Source organism: Ruditapes philippinarum, unplaced genomic scaffold, assembly GCF_026571515.1.
Source record: "Ruditapes philippinarum isolate M1 unplaced genomic scaffold, ASM2657151v2 ctg1843_1_1_1_1, whole genome shotgun sequence".
In the NCBI taxonomy this organism is placed as follows: Eukaryota; Metazoa; Mollusca; class Bivalvia; order Venerida; family Veneridae; genus Ruditapes; species Ruditapes philippinarum.
The window spans coordinates 126611-147362 of NW_026865464.1; the positions used below are offsets into that span (position 1 = coordinate 126611).

General features: G+C 32.0%; 2 protein-coding genes across 2 annotated transcripts; one reads left to right on the top strand and one right to left on the bottom strand.

The window, feature by feature from the left end:
- Nucleotides 1-1164: 1164 nt before the first annotated feature.
- LOC132729140 (glutamine amidotransferase-like class 1 domain-containing protein 3, mitochondrial) lies at nt 1165-11793 on the bottom strand. Its single transcript, XM_060714881.1, has 7 exons — nt 11653-11793; nt 7310-7362; nt 6389-6499; nt 4964-5083; nt 3492-3584; nt 2847-3003; nt 1165-2109 (listed from the first exon to the last, which is right to left on the bottom strand). The coding sequence occupies exons 1-7, from the start codon at nt 11791-11793 to the stop codon at nt 1987-1989; spliced, it is 798 nt and encodes a 265-aa protein (XP_060570864.1). The 3' UTR covers nt 1165-1986.
- A 48-nt stretch (nt 11794-11841) lies between these two features.
- Nucleotides 11842-19914, top strand: LOC132729128 (polycomb group RING finger protein 1-like). The gene is made up of 5 exons (XM_060714868.1): nt 11842-11980; nt 13337-13439; nt 14131-14283; nt 17278-17343; nt 19802-19914. The coding sequence occupies exons 1-5, from the start codon at nt 11939-11941 to the stop codon at nt 19912-19914; spliced, it is 477 nt and encodes a 158-aa protein (XP_060570851.1). The 5' UTR covers nt 11842-11938.
- The last annotated feature ends 838 nt before the right edge of the window (nt 19915-20752 follow it).

Sequence of the window (20752 nt, forward strand, 5' to 3'; positions counted from 1 at the left end):
ACTCTATATGCATACTGCATAACTAATCAAGAGCCATAACTCTGAGTTAAAGTGTCGGACCGGAACAAGCCGACGATATGCCAATTTCCCCTTGGTATTGAAGGTTCCCATAAAGTTTCGTTGAATTCCAGCCAGTAAGTGCAGAGAAGTAGCGCGGAAATGATTTTTACTCTATATACATACTGCATAACTAATCAAGGGCCATAACTCTGAGTTTAAGTATCGGACCGGAACAAGCCGACGATGTGCGCATCCCCTTTTAATATTGAAGGTTCCCATAAAGTTTCGTTGAATTCCAGCCAGTAGTTGCAGAGAAGTAGCGCTGAAATGATTTTTACTCTATATGCATACTGCATAACTAATCAAGGGCCATAACTCTGAGTTGAAGTGTCAGACCGGAACAAGCCGACGATATGCACATCTCCTCTTGATATTGATGATTCCCATAAAGTTTCGTTGAATTCCAGCCAGTAGTTGCAGAGAACTACTCCGGAAACGAAATTCGGACTGATGGACGGACGGACGGAAGGACAACGCCAAAACTATATCCCCCTCCCGATACCATCGGCGGGGGATAATGAACGGGAATGGAGCTGTTAATTTTAAGTCAGTGAATGGGTCAAGCATAGGGTATTTAAAGCACACGCTCACACACTTCCAGAGAGTATTTACTAAAGTCTTTGCACAAACAGTTACCCAAAGAATTGAAGACAATTATTTTAAACATATTGTTTCCATCAAAATAACTCGCTGACAGCAGGGGCTTGAATTAACAGATTGGTTATGTAGCCCATGACCTTGAATAAAGTATATTCCAATGGGGGTTTGGAATTTGATGCTCAAGATATTTCAATACATGGACGTGACTTCATTATATGGAAGATATTTCATCACATGGAAGACATTTTAAGATTTGAGAGAAATACTTTCAATCCCTGGAAGATATTTCAACATATTAAATAAAGTTCAATACATGGAAGATATTTTAGACCATGGAAAATATATATCCAAGTATTGAAGATTTTTTAATACAAGGGACAATATTTCAATAAATGAAAAATTATTCCATACATGAGAAATATTTCAATCCATTGGAGATTATTTCAATTCTGTGGAATTTTTTTTTTAAATCTGTAAAACATATTTAAATAAGTATAACAGTAATTAATTCAAGAAGTTCATGTTTATTTTCAATTTTCTGTAAGATCATATTGAAATAAGTAATAAGCTCAAAATGCATGATAAAAGATCACTTCTCCTGGTTTAAATATTAATGAGTGCAATAATAATCGGGTTAGATCTTACAATAAAATATTTTACAAATGTTTGATACCAACAAATATAAATTTCAGATAAAAGCAGCCCACCATCAGATCTTTTAACAGATTTATGCTGAAACTCTTTTAACAGATTTATGCTGACACTCTTTTAACAGATTTATGCTGACACTCTTTTACATAAAAAAGCATCAATTGCAAGATCAGGGACAAGAATAAAATTCTGTTACAGTTTACAAAACATTTTGATACAATAACTTAAAAGACTAGACACAAGATAAAGATGTGTTCACTGAACACAAAGATTTCCAATCTCAATCTGTCAATAAATAACAAGATATGGTAACATTTCACAAATTTTTAAAATCTGACATTGGCTGTCAAGGTCATATTTAAATATGTCAAAATGAAGCTTTTGTCCTGGGAAGGCATATTCAATCACTGTGAATGCACCCAAATGCACTAAAAGAATTTTGGATGTAACTTTAAAAAGCCACCTCTACAAGTGAAAGAACCTTTAGTCTCTTTAGGACTAAATTAATCCAGCCAGATTGTAGAGTTTATTACCTGGCTATTATTGCTACAAGCCTTGAAATGATTGATAATCCAAATATTACACTTCACACACATGTAAGTTAGTCATCATGAAAACTATTTAATATCTCATATCAAACGATGTCAGAGTCAATGGAGATTGTCCATATTTTTCTTATAAAAGTTTGATAATTCCATCAATCATTTTTCCTATTCCGTCAAATATTTCGTGGAATTTAGTCTCGCACATAAAAGCAGGTGTGGTAACAATCTTGTTCTTTGAATCTGTATAAGCCTCCTGAACGAATTGTCAAGGAAAATATATGATTTGTAAGTTAAATAATTTTGATAATTTTTTCACTTTGGTATTTACCAAATTTACAGAATTCACTTTGTTTGAACAGCTAGATATATATATTCTTTTTGGTTTGCTTTTATATCACACCAACACTATAAATGTCATGTAGCAACTTTAAAACTTCACAAAACAAATGTGTAACACACATAAAATTATATAAGATAACATGTAAATTGCACTTTATCACGAATTTACAAGCACTATATATTTGATTCATATACTTTGATATCACTTTCATCAATCAGAGAAATATTACTGAGAACACCAATGTCAATTAATATCTGAGCATTGTGCCCAAATTTATAATTGTTGATCAATATCCATGAATTCGAAAAAGCCTGAATATTTGAGCCACGTCATGACAAAACCAACATAGTGGGTTCGTGACCAGCATAGATCCAGACCAGCCTGCGCATCTGCGCAGTCTGATCAGGATCCATGCTGTTTGCTTACCAATCCTATTACAAGTAGAGAAACTGATAGTGAACAGCATGGATCCTGATCAGACTGCGCGGTGGCTCAGGCTGGTCTGGATCCATGCTGGTCGCAAACACACTATGTTGGTTTTGTTGTGACGTAGCTTATTTGTTTATACCCAAAAAAATGGACCTTTCTGTGAAAACTTTGCCTCAGTAAATCTAAATACACATAATTCATAATAATTCATTAAAGGATACAGATACATCCTTGCACACATGGGAGGATCCCATGGCCTGAATGGCCCCAGCAGTTCCGGCATAAGGCCACCTACCGCCTTCTTCCTTATCACTGCCAACGGTAACTTCACATCCCTTCAGAACATTAGCTGCCAAAACTGGAGCTATACAGCATAACCTAAACAACACAATCAATATCATGGAATCTATAGAATATAGTATAAATTACATTTTTTGACATGTATCATTCAGGCTAATGAGTAGGTAGACAAGATGTATGACAATTTTTAAAGAACAAAACAAAAACAATAAAAAATACAATTCTTTTTGAATAATATGAAAACATGTCAAAGTCTGTAGCATTTTAGAGCTATATAAAAGATCAGAATAAAAACAAAGTATTTTTGCTATATATATTAAGAATTGTTATCAAAGGTGCTTAATAACCCATTTCTGCATGAGCATTTTGTGAAAAATGGCTGTTTTCATTGAAAAGCCTCCTGTTACAAGTTCAGATTCCTATAAAACTATAAAAGATGTTTCAATATTCATCAAACTTGGCACAAATGTTGACTGGACCATAATCATGGCGTGTTTATGACACAGAATGGCAAGAAAATTATCATAAGAAGATTGTCATATAAATTATGGTATAATCAGACTTGCCCAATTGGCTTTTTGTTTGTATGGAAGTCTTTGATAACCCTTTCAACATCCTTGTTAACTTTCATATCTGCTCCATCCACTGCAAATGTTGATCTGAAATTGTATAACAGATAAGAATTGTATCAAAGAAGTATATAATTGTTTGTTTGGTTTTTACACCAATTTTAACATATTTTTTAAGCATATTCCTGTGGCCGATCCAACTAACTAGCTTTTCTGGATAACTAACCAGAACTTACCATATTTTTCAACAAGTGACTGACTACTAATCTAACAGCATAAACAGACAAATAACCACGAGTCTCAATGATGAGACTGTCAGGGAGAAATTTCACCATACAGGCATACATGTGAACTCTCCCACTGTTAGCGGGAGACACCCACTTTCTGCTGCCATATTTTCAAAGATTTTTCTTAATATAAGGGGTATTTTCACAAATTAAAGACATCTCCCTATTTTTGATGTCAGAACTTCCTTCTTTGTTTATTGCAAATTCTAAAATCTCCTTCTTTTTGAAGAAAAATCTCCCACTTGATCATCGAAAAAAGTTCACATGAACGTACAGTAGCATATAAAGAATTTTCAAACTAAAAATGTGATGTGCTGAAAATCAGTATGAAAACAAATCAGGCAGCATTTGTTAGCATTTCAGCAGCATTTATTTGTTGATTTCGTGTTAGAATCAAAGTAATATATATGCAAATCGGTGATTTTATCGCTCAATAACATCACTGTCTGTTGTTCGGATGCGCATCATTATATCACTCGAGCTACGCCCTCGTGATGTAATTCCTCGCATCCAAACGACAGTGATGTTATTGAGCGATAAAATCACTGTTTGGGATATATTATTTCTTAAATAAAATACATTAACTTTTTTTAAGAATAACTTTCTTGAATGTTCTCATACTTTTTAATTATTGTAAATTTGAATATATCCATGGGGCCATTATTTGTAATTCTATGCATTCTTACAATGCAAGATTGATGCACAAAAATTCATGCTCATACACTAATAGAATTTTGCAGACACATAAAATTTACTTAGACACTTCAAAACTTCCAATTGTTTTCTTTCTTAATTGACATCCTACAAGATTTATAAGATTAACAATGTTTTAACTGCTATTTGGTGTTGTATATACATGTACTTCTTATATTGGGTTTTACATCGCACCAACATAGAATAAGTCATGGTGACTTTTCAGCTTTAATGGGGGAGGAAGACCTCAGATGCCCTCCAGTACATTATTTCAAACACGAACAGGCAGAACTACCAATGTTCCATAATCTAGCATACATGTATTTAGTTCCTGAACTAGCCAATATAAAAATGGTCACTTTTGAGAGGTGTTTTCTTAAAAAGAGTAATCACTAATTACAATGTTGAAATTGTAAACCAAATTAATCAAGCAAGCTGGCATATACAAAAAGGTTCTCTATGCATTGCCCTTTTTAAAAGAAGACTTACAGATTTTTGGCAGCTCCAAATCCGCCTGGGAATATCACAGCATCAAAATCACTAGATGTCAAGTTAGACAGGGCACTGATTTTGCCTCTAGCTATTCTTGCTGACTCCACCAATACATTCCTATAAAAGACAAAGAAGAATTACAAGTAAAACGCTTAATCGTAACCCATAACCTGTTGGTGGTATTTTGCTACGTGGAAATATTTGCGATTTTTGCAAATTGAAATTATTTGCAAATATTTGATGATTTTTATTAGGCAAAAATTATTTCTATTAGGCAAACTTTCTTCTATCATTTGAAAACACGTTTTCATACAGCATCTTACATGAATAACTTTGACAGTTCAGGTACTGAGATTAATTTTTCTCATTGCTTGTTTTTTTAAGTTTGGTCTTAACAAATCACAAATATCTTAATGAAACAATATATTATATGTTAATAACACTATAGTTTATTCATATAACAAAATAATGTTTCAGAAATACGACAAAGTGTGTTCAGGTCCTTTATCAAACTAACAATGTGTATTTCAAGCAATTATATAAATAATTAAGGTATTGAACAACTGAATAGAACTATAAATAATTAAGGTATTGAACAACTGAATAGAACAATTACAATAACGTCATATTCTTTACATATACCTGCTCTATTAATGATATCAGAAAAACAGTATTAAATTCAAGAAATAATATTTTCGCAAATATTTCAGCATGCAAAGACTCCTTTTTGACATTCGCAAACTTTTTATGACGCATAAATATCCACTTACACAGTTCATTAACTAACTAATATTGCATATCAAAAGTTGTTTTCAAGTCTGTGCTCTAGTTTCAATCTTTACCTACTCTGAAACACTGGTTCTGCATTATTAAGTCTATGGATTCCTAAACATTCAAAATTTCTTCATTACTATAGTCACGAAACATTAGCTTGTTGATGTTAAATGATTCTTTCCTAATTGCAGCAAGTATAGAGCCATGCCAGCATGCATGTCTGCCCGTCACGTCACAAGACCAGATTCAATTCTATCTCATTCTCATTTTTATTACTTTAATACTGAAAACCAACAAACTGACATCAAATTCTGTTGGCAGATCAGTTTTATTAGTTTCACATCAACATCTATCAAACTGATTAAGGACAGTTCCAAACTTACAGCAAGATATGTCCATGACAAATTTATGGTATGGTTAAGGTTAAAGCCAATAAAAGCAGGGCCGACAAAATCTGATTTTAACTTACTTGTCCGTTTTTATGTGAAGCATTTTTTAACTTGTCTGTATGATAATTTATTTACATAGTTAATTCTTGAAAATCTTCACTTGCCCATACAGGCTGTGGGACTACCTGGGCAATACAGACAACTGATTTTGCCGGCCCTGATATTAATAGAAGTGAGTTAGAAAACTGTAAACAAATACCTGTTTGTTTCCATTGGCTCGCCTTTAGTATGGTTAATAGCGTGCATCTGCTCTATATCCGGTGCAAACATGGATATCTCTGCACCGGCTCTGCTCAGATGTACCAGAACTCTAAAATAATGAATAACATTTTACCCTTAATCAGTCAAACAATGACAAACATGGTGAAAACAACAAGAAAAGAATACGATATCCATTCAAAACATAAGTGCATTTTTCTTTCAAGTAAAAAATCAATCTGCACAGTTAAACTCATTTATTTATGCTTGTTTTTAAAGATCCTGTATGTTGTAATTAAGGTTGTTACCACACTTGAGTGAAATTTTATACATGTATATACATATTTTAGTTATGCTTCTCAGACAATTTTCAAACTTTAAAGAATATGTAAAATAATAATATTACCAATGAAATATCTTTACAAATAATGCTTTATGGAACTTAAAAAAATGATAAAATCTTCGTTTGAGCATTATATTTCTGGCATGAAACAAAAAAAAATGAGTTACAGTATCTTAAATGTAATAAAACCATAACTTGTTTGTTTGTTTGTTTCATTTTACGCCTTTTCCCAACAGTATTTCAGTCATATAGGCGAAAACCATAGCAGAACTGGTGTGACAACAATAGCAGTACTGGTGTGATAGGTGGAAACATAGTTATGACTCCAGAAGGACTCAAACAAACCCACAATTCCTTGGTTGCAAGCAGATATTAAAACCAGATAGCAACATCTGCCATTATCTAGAAATCAAATTATTTGATACTTGATCGAACATTATGCTGCAATATAATACTTACAACTTACCTTAAATTAGAAGGTTTTATTACTATTTTATTTTACTTTTTCTTACATACAAATATATAATCAAGGTAGATTTTGTTCTAAAATGTTCATAAACATAAGAAATGTATACAAACGCTGAAGATTCATGCACTTCACTGCCATCATAAACACCACAACCTGACAACACCTGAAATATATGTAATTAATTTGATGTTATAAAATCATGTATTACAATGTTTCAATCATAGAAGACTCGCACAGTATTAAGTCTAGGGGGAGAAACTTTAACACTTTTTGATTGGCAATATCATTTTTTTCAAACAGTTTAATAAGAAATGAGTGGATGAAAATGTTGAATTTGTATAATGTATGTGATATTCATCACCATTATCATCATCTTCATCATCATCATCATCTTCATATAAAATGGAGCAGATTAGGTTTTAATACTTACACAAACTTTAAAACATATTAACTTATTTTTAAGTCCAATAAAATAACTTATCAATGTGATGCAGAAAAATATAGCTAAGTAAAAGTTTAATAATATAAAAAGTAGTTTTTAAAACAAGAGGCCATGATGGCCCTGCATTGTTCACCAGAAACTACAGAAGTGCAAATTCAGCTCAACTTTAACTTGCCCCTCTAGTTTTATGGTTTTGTGAAACTTATTGTTTTCTTTTCTTCATAATAAAAAAGGAACCTTTCACAAATGGCCCAAATTCATTGTTACTGTAGTACTGTACATCTGGCAAGTAAACTGTACATCTGGCAAGTAAAGTATTTCAACTCACGCTTTTCCTTTTCATACTGGAGACTTTTTATAAGACTACCTAAGAATGCTACAGACAAAGTTTGGTGATTATCCATTATTAAGTTCAGTAGAAAATGATGTGAAAAGGTTTTTTTCTATTTCAGCTCTCAGGCCTTTTTTCACCCCTGTACGAAAAATCAGCATGGCTTTTATGAAAAACAGGACCGATTCAGGCCTGTTTTGAACCAGAATTGGCAAAATCAGGGTGAAATAGACATGGACCCTGAATTTTCAAGAAATCTCACATGGGAATTCAAGTTTTTTCTACCCTGACATTGTCTTCATTTTGGTAAAAGTCAGGGTGGAAGCAGGAATATTTGCACTTTGAAAATATTTTGACACAGATTTTACTGACTTGGAGAAAAATAAGCAAAATCTACCCAGATATTTCAATGTTAGAAAATTTTCAAGAACCAGTTTCAATACAGTCTTAAAAGTTCTTCATCTCCAGCCTGATTTTTCTTAGTTAGAGTTGGTTTAAACATATTTATTTAAGCTCGATTGCGAAGCAAGTTCTTGCAACTTATATTAATCACTTTCGAGTCCGCTTCCTGGAACCAACCAGTACTGGTGTCATATGAAGAAACATGGTCGAACCCATGATCTCTGGGTTTAGCGGCAGAGTTCAGTTCTATTAGTTAGAGTTATTAGAAATGAATATTGTAATACACTTATAGTACAGTTTACATTGCTGTAACAGTCAGATAAAATTGAATTTATAATTCAGAAGAAATTTATTATAATGTCTATTTCTGGAAGTTTCAGTTGATTTATGGTAAACTCCTGACAAAAATTCTTTTCATTTACTGAATTATTCTTTAATATTTTTTTTTAAATTTTGTAGATTTTTTAGCTCAACATGATTTATTGTTATCTATCAAATTGATAATTGTCACTGGTAATTGATTTTATTTATATTTAACTTATGATAAAAAAAATATTATTTAATGCATTAATTGGTCAGCAATAAGTAATGTACAAGATTTTTAGTTTATATCCATCATCTCACAATCTGTACAGAATCTCCTACTTCTAAGGTCAGCTTTCAGTTTATATAAACAAATAACCTTCAAGTGGAACTTTTTACAGTATTTCAAAATACTTTATGTTAAACTGGGCTATCTGGCAGATGAAAATAGAGAAGTTACCACAGATTGACCGACAGCAGTTTAAAATCCAGAGCAAATATCACACCCTGAAAATTATTTCCAGCATGGTCATTTTCTTTAGAAAGATTGGAGGCTTAAGTTGTGATTTTAATTAAAAAAAAATCAACTTACATTTATATATTAATACATAAATGAGTTTTGATAATTACATAGAAAATGAGATTTAAGAATTCAACTACCCCAGCTATACAGAACTTTCTTGGGAAATTAATATATAACATGGAGCATAATAGATGTGTTTTAACTTCGTTATTCAATTTGAAAAAAATGGAGGGAAATAAGCAGCCAATTGTAACAGATAAATGGTAAGTCATAATTGAATTACAGTTCTTAATATTTTTAATTTTTCATAAAATTATGAATTCTGTAAGCTCATTATTCAAAAAAGATTTTAAATAACTTTCCAGGAAACCTGTTTATAAATATGGAGGGAAAATGAAATCATTCTTAATTTTTCTAAATAAACAATACATTAAATTTTTTATCATTTCATTTTAGAAAAACAAACTTAAGTCTTAAAATGTAATAAAAATTATGACATGATTGCATATTTGTTTTTTCTACTTCCAAAATTTAGGTTGAAGCCAAATATTTCAGTAACATGTGACAAGTCAGGATGAAGAAGAAGAAAATGGTGTAGTTGGAACAAAAGAATACAATAGAAGAAATATTTAACTGGTAATTTTTAAGTTTTCATTTTCTATCAAAATTAGTTTCAGTTTTAATTATTAAAAGTATTCATTCCTGTAAATTTTATGGAATTAATGACTTCATGAAGTCAGTACATATATGTTTATAATGCTGTAGCTTCTTTAAAATAATTTCATCAATCATTTTGTTCTTTTGATGTTTTGATTGCAATTAATGAAATATTATACCTTTAAAACTATATTGTATGGACATATTTCTCTATATTAAGGTGTTACATTTCTTTTAGATTAATATATAGATTGAAAGTTGACTATAGCATATTCCTACACTGCTTTCATATGTTTACAGATTGTGTAGTCCAGAGACTATAATGTGGAATTACGTAATACAGTGTGCAGCTACCTAGTGGAAATATCAAACAAGAATGACTTTTGAAATGTATTTAATTGTATGAAAATCAAATACAGATAAGTGAAAAAAAGTCTCAATTTTTATTTTGTCAATTATCAAAAAGAACAAGAATCTGGGTGGATTTTTATTTCAATTTCAGGGTGGGATTTGCAAAATTTTGGGGCGGGATAATAACAGGAGGAAAAAAGTCTAGCCTGACTTTTTAAACAGAAATCAGGGTGAATTATGGCTCATTTAAATATTTCAAATTAATCCCACCCTGAAATTGCTCTTAATTTAACTAGAAGTAAATCTATTTATAGAAATCTGTGTGAGTGAAAATTCTGTCCTGGATTTCCATTTCAGGGTGGTATTTTTTCTGGCTCATTTAAATATTTCGTTGAATCCACCCTGAAAACACTATATATTGTATACTACAAAATCTAAAAATAGATTTCTGTCTTCTCTATAGTCAACTGAATAGCTTAAAAAACCTGGCTGGAAATAAATTTCTGATCCCATGTCAAATCAGGGTGTAGTCAGGGTAGGCATTTTAGTACAGGCCTATCCCACGGGTCTGAATATGGGCCCCATTCCCCATCCAAAATATTTTTTTTCCCCAATCCATATTCCCAATCTAAAAGTGGGCAATTTGAAAGAAAAAGAACCGCATTTTTTCAATTTTTGTGTCGCGAAATAGCGTTATGGAATTTTATATTCATGTTTTGTGAATAAAATTAGGATTTTTAATTGATATCAGTTTTACATTTGTACACATTTTAGCTTGTTCTTGTATTTTTTATATGACAGTTTAAGTGAGACATATTTAGATCTATTTAATAATTGTAACACCTTGCATGCTAGCATATTTTCCAAAATTGGCAAATTTCACTGTAATTAACTTTTTTCCCAAATTGGAAAATTTTAGGATCACCAAATTAATCCCTATCAAAGGGATCACCAAATTAATATGAGCAAAATCTGATAAAAGACTAACTAAGAATGCTAAATACTGTGGTCTTTCTCCACCAATAAAGCTTGGAACGGTGCATAGAAAAACCGGAAAGCACCGGATAGCACCGAAATACCGGAAAGCACTCAAATTTCTCAATTGGTAACACTTTCAAACCGATTAATTAACATTCTCATATGTTTTTATGAGAAATTTGAGTGCTTTCCGGTTTTTCGGTGCTATCCGGTGCTTTCCGGTTTTTCTATGCACCCAGCTGGGAAGTCACCATATAACCTATACTATGTCAATGTTGGTGCGATGTAAAACCCAACAAGGTACCTGTATAGTTCAAATGAATCGTCTGCAAATTTCAAATGAAATTTTTAGAAATCTATTTAATGTTGAAAATTCATTTAACACTGAACAACTTTAACATATGATAAACTATTTCAAAACATCGTAATAAAAAAGTACGATTGTGTGTGAGGACGAATTACCCACCACTGCAACTTTTGGCATGTTTTTGCTCTCTGCCGGCGGATATTGCGTGATGACAGTTGTGTGAAAGTTACTAGCAATATATGACACAGGTTTAAACTGCTTTCCAGACCTTATCAAACTCGATCTTATAACGGAAAACATGCCCTTAATTAGTAACCTGCAAATCGGTAAATTCGAGACCGGGGATTTGTTTACATGTGCACCGGTTGAACCAAAACTTCCGGGAGGAAAGATTTTATATTTTTTGTCATGACACGCTCTTTGTAAGAATTGATCATGCTTTAAAATGACCTCAAATTTGTCTTTGTATCCTGTTGGTATAGAGGAGGTAAGTTTTGTCTTTTTCTATTCAAACTTTCCTCTAATTATTCTTAAATAATTTTCAAAACGGTGTTAGGTATGAAACTGCCCAGATAAATAAGTCCTATCAATATTTTATGTAGTATTGCAAGTTGTAATACTAGGCTAAGTAGGCTTTAATAAATGCTAACCTCGACCCTACCCAATTCATTTTTTCTAACCTTTTATAGTCAGACATCATATTTTTCAAACTGTTAAAAATTTGAAACACAACATCTTGGTCAATTAGTGAATTCACAACATCATTTGCCTAACTTGTACTATAGTGTGGGAACTAAGGCTGTAATGAACGTCCTAACTCTCTTTACATGGCAAATTTGTCATGAATTTCGGACACGAATATTCGGGTGCCTTTGTATTGCCAGATTCACAATTTTTTGGAATCATAACTGAACAAGAAATTCTGATATACATGTAGGTCTAACACTGCTTTTCATCCTATATTATTAATTTAAGCTTGTAAAACATATCTTTTTAAAATGATAAGGGTATTATCTTGGCATATCTGAAACATGTTACATATCTGAAAATAAACACTCCAAGGTAAAGCTAGCAACTACAATGTAGAAGTTCCGCTTCCTTTAAATTCAATACAAGAAAGTTACTGAAAAATGAAATAATCATTACGCTTCTTTGTAATGACATTAGTTAATAAATGCAATGAAGATTTAATTCAATGAATTGAATTAAATTCAAGTATTTATATGTTCAAAATAAGACTTTAATGTAAATGTTTATATTGTAAGAATCATTTATAGAATAGAATCTATAAATTAAATGTTCACTTTTAATGTAGTGTAATAATTAGTTTCAAAGTATCCCTAGTAAATGTGTTCTGCTATGTATTTGAATTTGCTGGATTATTAGTCTTATGTAAGATGATAATTTGACATAAAACATTCTAAATATTTAACCATTCAGGCATTTACTGTTGTATCGCAAACAGGTTGGCCTATTGCTCCTCTGTATCGTGAATGGTATCCTTTGGCCTGTACCCTGACAATACAAAGACCTATTGGGAACAATACCTCTAGACCTTTGCAGAAATCCTGATCATAAAGTAGCAAAATATTGCTTTTTTGCCTATATTCTTGCATTTGTGTTTATTTTCATATATAAATCGTAGTTAAAAAATGATCTTCAAGCACATTTTAATGGGTGAAAAGGGGAGATTTTAGCATTAAATAAAATCATTCAATGCCTTGTCTGGTATTGTACATGTACAGCAATGTGGAAATTAATGTGGTGCTCCAACACTTTTTATAGTTTCCCTTTTTCCCGATAGTTAAGATAAGTAACCGTTGTTTAATTTTTTCCTTTACAGGATATCATTATACGAATCAATGACGTGAATCCTCACATCATATGTTCATTATGCTTTGGTTATTTTATTGATGCAACAAGCATTGTGGAATGCCTTCATACATGTGAGTAGAAATGATTGCATGAACACTTACAGTTTTACTATAACAATGTGAATAAAAGCAGAATACAGAAGTTGATGGCACATGTGATTATAAATGTTCTGATAATTAGTTTTTATTCTATGTTTAAAAAATTATGTAAAATATATTTACATTAGTCTCTATAACCTTTTTATAGTGCAATTTTCTCACAGTAAAAAATATGTTTTATTAAGTGAAGTGATGATGTGAAATTTTTCACCTCGGTTATGTGCTTCTATAACCATACATAGTTACCCATGTGACTATCTGTCACATGTGATCATGGTCTGCATTGTTGGCTATTCATTCTGTACATATTTTAAAAATTTAAGTACAAATGGTGCTTAGATTGAAAGATTGAATTCCATATAGATATTATAGGTTTAAGAAAGGGCTTCCATTAAGTTTCAGAATTTGGAAGTCAGAGACTGCAAAATCTCTGACATTGGAAATCACATTATATATAGGTAAAGAAGGAAAAGTATTAGATTTTGGAAGTCACAAGCCAAATTCAAGGAGTAAATGACTCCCAAACTTCCATTAACGGAAGCCCTGTTTAAGGCAGTAACTTTCCTGCTCTGTCCATGGACATTGACATCCATGGACATTTATATTTAATACTCTTTGTCTTATCCTGTAATAAACTTTTATAAATTAATATATTATTTTACAGTTTGTAAAAAGTGTATTGTGAAGCATTTACAAGTGAGTAAACACTGTCCAACATGTAATATCAAAGTACATGAAACACAACCCCTGCTCAATCTACGTGCGGATAGAACCTTACAGGATATAGTGTATAAACTGGTTCCTGGTTTATTTGAGAGTAAGTGTAATGTGCTGATAGAACCTTACAGGATATAGTGTATAAACTGGTTCCTGGTTTATTTGAGAGTAAGTATAATGTGCTGACAGAACCTTACAGGATACATATAGTGTATAAGTTGGTTCCCAGTTTATTTGAGAGTAAGTATAGTGTGCTTATAGAACCTTACAGGATATAGTATGTAAACTGGTTCCCAGTTTATTTGAGAGTAAGTAATAAAGTATAATGTGCTGACAGAACCTTACAGGATATAGTGTATAAATTGGTTCCCAGTTTATTTGAGAGTAAGTATAATGTGCTGATTAAACCTTACAGGATATAGTGTATAAACTGGTTCCTGGTTTATTTGAGAGTAAGTATAATGTGCTGACAGAACCTTACAGGATATAGTGTATAAATTGGTTCCCGGTTTATTTGAGAGTAAGTATAATAAGCTGATAAAACCTTACAGGATATAGTGTATAAACTGGTTCCTGGTTTATTATGCTCCCCAAAAAATTTCGGGGGAGCATATAGTCTTCGGGTTGTCCGTCCGTCCGTACGTACGTAAGTCCCGAATTCGTGTCCGGCCCATAACTTTGTTATTTGAAGTCAGATTTTAAAACTATTTCTCAGAAATGATCACCATATTGAGACGACGTGGCGCGCGCAATATTTGGGTCGCTACCTTAAAGGTCAAGGTCACAGCATGACCTTGCAGCAAAATCGTGTCCGGCCCATAACTTTGTTATTTGAAGTCAGATTTTAAAACTTTTTCACAGAAATGATCACCATATTGAGACGACGTGTCGCGCGCAACATTTGGGTCACTACCTTGAAGATCAAGGTCACAGCATGACCTTGCAGCAAAATCGTGTCAGGTCCATAAAATTGTTATTTGAAGTCGGATTTTTAAAATATTTCACAGAAATGATCACCATACTGAGACGATGTGTTGAACGCAACATCTGGGTCGCTTCCTTGAAGGTCAAGGTCACAGCATAACCTTGCAGCAAAATCATGTCCGATCCATAACTTCATTATTTGAAGTCGGATTTGAAAATTATTTCACAGAAATGATCACCATAATGAGATGATGTGTCGCGCGCAACATCTTGGTCACTTCCTTAAAGGTCAAGGTCACAGCATGACCTTGCAGCAAAATCGTTTCCGGCCCATAACTTCGTTATTTGAAGTTGGATTCAAAAAGTATTTCACAGAAATGATCATCATATTAAGATGACGTGTCACGCACAACATTTGGGTCGCTGCCTTGAAGGTCAAGGTCACAGCATGACCTTGCAGCAAAATCGTGTCCGGCACATAACTTCATTATTTGAAGTCGGATTTTACAACTATTTCACAGAAATGATCACCACAATGAGACATTGTGTCATGCGCAACATTTGGGTCGCTACCTTGAAGGTCAAGGTCACGGCATGACCTAACAGCAAAATCGTGTCCGGCCCATAACTTTGTTACTGGAAGTCAGATTTAACAACTATTTCACAGAGATGATCACCATATTGAATTGACGTGCCGCATGCAACATTTGGGTCCCTACCTTGAAGGTCAAGGTCACAGCATGACCTTGCAGTAAAATCATGTCTGGCGCATTGCTTCGTTATTTGAAGTGGGATTTTACAACTATTTCACAAAAATGATCACCATATTGAGACAATGTGTTGTGCATAATATTTGGGTTGTTTTTACACTTTGAACTTTGTCTGTGGCATAACTCTGACACAACAAGAGGTATACCTTCCTGTGTTCAAAACCTATTCGGCGAGCATCACCCAGTTCAACCGGCTCTTGTTTGAGAGGAAGTATAATGTTCTGACAAAACCTTACAGGATATAATGTATAAATTTGTTCCCGGTTTATTTGAGAGTAAGTATAATGTGCTGATAAAACCTTACAGGTTATAGTGTATAAACTGGTTCCTGGTTTATTTGAGAGGAAGTATACCGTAATCAAAGTTAGTATACATGTATATTATGCCTAAAAGTTAAAGGCACATTATGCCTCAGAAAAAAAATCCTCATTTAGAAAGGGAAAAATGAGTTTTAAAATGTTTAAATAATGGCTTTAGAAGATGTTAGATGTTCATTACCTGAAGAAAGAAGTGTTCAATGTGAAATTATTTGTCATAAAAGTAACAGAATGTAATCAAAGTAGTATTTTGACTTCCATAACTATAACTGTATTTACTCCGAGAAACCAATAGATGCAAAATATGATTAAGGTAATTGATCGATGAATTACATTTTGGAAATACTAAAAACAAAATAATTTTGAGGAATAAAAATAAAAGCATTTCTTAGGAATAATGAGCCTTTAAACATTAAATCAGTTTCTGTTGTCTCATGTTTTTGTATTACTGGGATATATATTCAATAAAACTTGAAACTTGTTTCTGAGTGCAACTTTTTAGAATGTTTTCCCCAAATTATGAAAATAAGTTACAACCTAAATCGAAAATTCATATTAAAGTAACATCTGATGTAAGGGTATGGGTAATGTGATTTTATTTTTCAAGTGCAAGGAATATTTTGTACATATATTAGATTTTTTATGTATCAAAAACAATAGAACTTTTTAATACAAGCCATGCTTTGTGAAATTGTATTGTGTTATAGTAGTATACATGGAAAGAAGGAAAATTTAGAAAACCTATTAAAATGTTTAGTATTTTAATTTGTTTACATGTACATACAATTATATAACTAAATATAGAAACAGTATATTTCATAAAAATTCATATTTACCTATAAAGCTGGGTTGATTTATGAAAATCTTCATAATAATGGGTAATCATAAAGATTTAATTGTGAATTTTCAAAAGATTTGTCATTTGGGAAAAAGCCTATATTTCCGCTATTTATGCAAAAAGGTAACATGTAAATTGTAATAAAAGATTTGATGACAGTAGAAAATTTTGTTGTTGCAGTAAATGTTCAGAAGAAGATTTTGCTGTTATACTGTATATTTTCAGAGGAAAATTTTCATTTTCAGATGAGGAAGAAAGAAGAGAAGAGTTCTATAAATCTAGGGGCATGCTTATCAAGAAGAAAAGAGAAGGTTTGATTATTATTAGATATTGTTTCTATAACATTTTCCCAAAATTGTTGGACAAACTGTAAACATAATAAAAGAGAACAATATTGGTTATTTCATAACATTAGAATAACAAGCCAATGGCCCTCAGTTAACAAAAGAAAGAAATGTTCTGTTATTTAATTTTGGCTGCACAATCATCCGTTTTCTGTGATCAAATAACTTCATGATTTTTAATGGCGATAGGGTTAAAGTCCTAAGTCACAAAACATTAATGTAACAAAGTTCCCTGATTGACTTATTAAAAAAAATTAAGCAGTTTTATATATTACAGTTAGAAACATGTCCTGCATTATAATAACCCTATCAATTTTAGGTCTTCTGTTCGCAAGGCAATGGCACAGAAATCTGTTCCAGTCATAATTTTATCAGGAATAAGGACTTGTGACTGGATTTATTGTGAGAAATATACATGTTTCGCATGTATTTAACCCTTAATCATACCTGCCGTAATTTACATAATGGTTGCCAGCTTGAATATGGAACAATCCTATTACAGTTTCAAAAATACAAAATTGACTACAAGAAATATATAGACCTTCCAGTGATGTTCTCCCAGAATTTTATCAGGTAGCTTGTTTATTACTGTGGCAAAGTCTTAATCTGAGAATGTTAAATATGAAAGGATACAAGAGCAATGCTCAAGTTGTGATTACATATTATCATCAAGAAGTTCAAGTAAGATTCTCCATAATTTTATGACATCTTATGTCAACAATTTGCTAATTTGCCACTTAATTATCAGGAATATACCTTATACTCTGTAGACTATACACTCTGTTATGTATCTATGATATTTGATAAAGGTATATTTATTCTTCTCATAATAGTGATATTTAAATATTCAGAGTATGAACATTTCAGAAAGGTACTTTCCTACAGATTATTGATTTGTCTGTGTAGAAAGTCTTGATATTTATTGATAATTGCAAAATCATTGTATTATTCTTACATCAAAAGAGTATATTATTAATTTATTATGTATTAGAACAAGTAAACTACAAATAATCGTCTAAAGAATTTAATTTTCATGTGAGAAGCTCACAGTTGTTCATAGACATCTTTTGTTGTAAATAATTATCAACATGTAAGTAAGGGCGCCGTGCCAGATGGGAAAGCTTCATTCGTAGGGGGATACCACCAGATGGAGTCTTTTCATGTGAAGAAAAGCTTATTCTATAATCATATACGAACATTGGTGTTCTATCTGGGTGCTCGTTTTGCCTGACAATAATGCAACAGAAGACTAATGTCTTCTCAAAGTAAATTGGAAAATTTGACATATATCTTTACTGTGTGGCGTGACATGAATACCTACCTAAAATATGTGTAGAAGAATGATCTTTAGTGTGGACAGTCATTGACATTGAAATATTCTGAAGATATTGAAGTCTCTTCCACAATAACATTGCATCTTCAAGTTTCATATGATTTTAAAGTGTCTGTTGATGATAAAAACTAAACCTGAAAAATAGTAAGAAAAAGAAAGACAAAATTTTAATATCTGTTGTTGCTTTTTGTCCATTGTTTAGAACATTTAATGACCATATATTAATCACGGGCAAAATATAGTTAAATCTTAACAAAGCATCTTATTTCCTCTCACTTTTTTCTTATATAATATCCCATAGACCAATGGGAGTTAACCTTACTGTTAATTCAAGTGTACCACCTGATTAAACATTTTGTTACAGTACTTTTTCATAGTAAAAATCTGAAAAATAAAAATGTATAAAAACAGTGTCGTAATGAAGTATTTGTCATGGGTAATAAATTAACTGCCAGATTAGTCCTAAATCACACATAACATGGTCATTGAATCATTTTACTTTTCTAAAAGTTGTCTTAATTTTGATTATTTATTTTTTTAGTTTGGCTCATCTTGAGATGTGCATTAGCATTGTCAAATCTATGGCAAAAAGCTGAAAGATGAATTTAAATTTACAGGAGAAAGATTCCACTTCAAAATGATTTAGGCCAATAAAATACATGTACAATGTAAATAATTCATAGGTTTGTAAGAAACAGCAAAAATATCATGCCTCATAAAAATACTTTTACTCAGTATATTGCTTTGGATGTTAATTATCTATATGTTTCTAAGTCTAGTTGTAATTGATAAGATTAAACATTTGATATTTTAGCCGCGTCACGACAAAACCAACATAATGGGTTTGCGACCAGCATGGAACCAGACCAGCTTGCGCATCCTTGAGTCTGATCAGGATCCATGCTGTTCGCTATCAGTTTCTCTACTTGTAATAGAGTTGGTAAGCTAACAGCATGGATCATGATCAGACTGCGCGATTCGCAGGCTGGTCTGGATTCATGCTGGTCGCAAACGCATTATGTTGGTTTTGTTGTCACACGGCTCATTTTGTTTTTCATTTAATTCAGAAATCATTTATGTTTTACCCTGCAGGTGAAGAGAATCTAGGACCAAAGCTTAGTACAGTGTTCACAAACCCAAATGCTCACCAGTACAAATATGATGAACAGATCTGTCTTTGCCTGGAAAAACATAGGTTTGTATGAAACATTATAACACTAAAATATATTACTTATTAGACTTGTCCAGTTTTGATTTGGAATGGTCCACTTGTTGTTACAGGGATATTAGTATGAAAAAAGAAGTTTAAGATTATAAAGTATTGATAGACTGCACAACTATATAATTTTAGCATTGTGCATTTTAGCATTGTGATGTTAAAGTTCCTCCGGACAGTTTCATTGTACAAATTATAGCATGGTAAAACTACCTTGGACAGAAAATTTAGGGTTAAGTGACTTCTCCCTTCAGGAAAAATAGGGAGAAGTTTTGAAACTTAGAGAAAAGTAATGCTTACCCATAACATCTCATTAAATTAAGTTACTTTATAACTGGATATTTATTATACCAAGAATATTTCTTATAATTACACTCTCCTAATACAGCATCTGTTTATATAAGCTGGCAATAAAATAAATGTTTTTGCCAACTGAACAAAGTCGATCTATACTGATGACAACAGTAAACAGGCCAGCAAGCCTTCATAATCTGTGTTTGTTCAATCTGTTAATCTAGTCAACCTATAGTGTGATTAGTAGACTTAATTCTTATAATGATTTAAATCTTAATTTGTTGTTGAAATCATTAATAAAACTCATAGGTCAAAGGTCAAGCTTTTAATCAATTTTTGAGCTTTGGAAAAAACTGTGAATCAGTCTCGATGAACTTGTAACTGTCTTTCATTAACATAAAAGCAAGTTAGGTTGATCATGTCTATATATGTTTCTTACATGTCCACATGTAGAATAAGCCGACTATGACTTATAAACTACAAATCTCCTTATAAGAAATTGTAAATGTTCGCATCCGGGTGATGGGCCTCAC

What these genes read in the sequence shown, in the direction of transcription:
- LOC132729128 (XM_060714868.1), top strand. Translation starts at nt 11,939, where the DNA reads ATGACCTCAAATTTGTCTTTGTATCCTGTTGGTATAGAGGAG. An exon ending in TGTGGAATGCCTTCATACAT is followed by an intron (nt 13,440 to 14,130) that starts GTGAGTAGAAAT and finishes ATTATTTTACAG; the next exon opens with TTTGTAAAAAGTGTATTGTG. An exon ending in TATCAAGAAGAAAAGAGAAG is followed by an intron (nt 17,344 to 19,801) that starts GTTTGATTATTA and finishes TTTACCCTGCAG; the next exon opens with GTGAAGAGAATCTAGGACCA.
- LOC132729140 (XM_060714881.1), bottom strand. Translation starts at nt 11,793, where the DNA reads ATGTTTTCCGTTATAAGATCGAGTTTGATAAGGTCTGGAAAGCAGTTT. An exon ending in TTTGGAGCTGCCAAAAATCT is followed by an intron (nt 3,585 to 4,963) that starts GTAAGTCTTCTT and finishes ATACAATTTCAG; the next exon opens with ATCAACATTTGCAGTGGATG. An exon ending in ACAAACAAAAAGCCAATTGG is followed by an intron (nt 3,004 to 3,491) that starts GCAAGTCTGATT and finishes TGTGTTGTTTAG; the next exon opens with GTTATGCTGTATAGCTCCAG.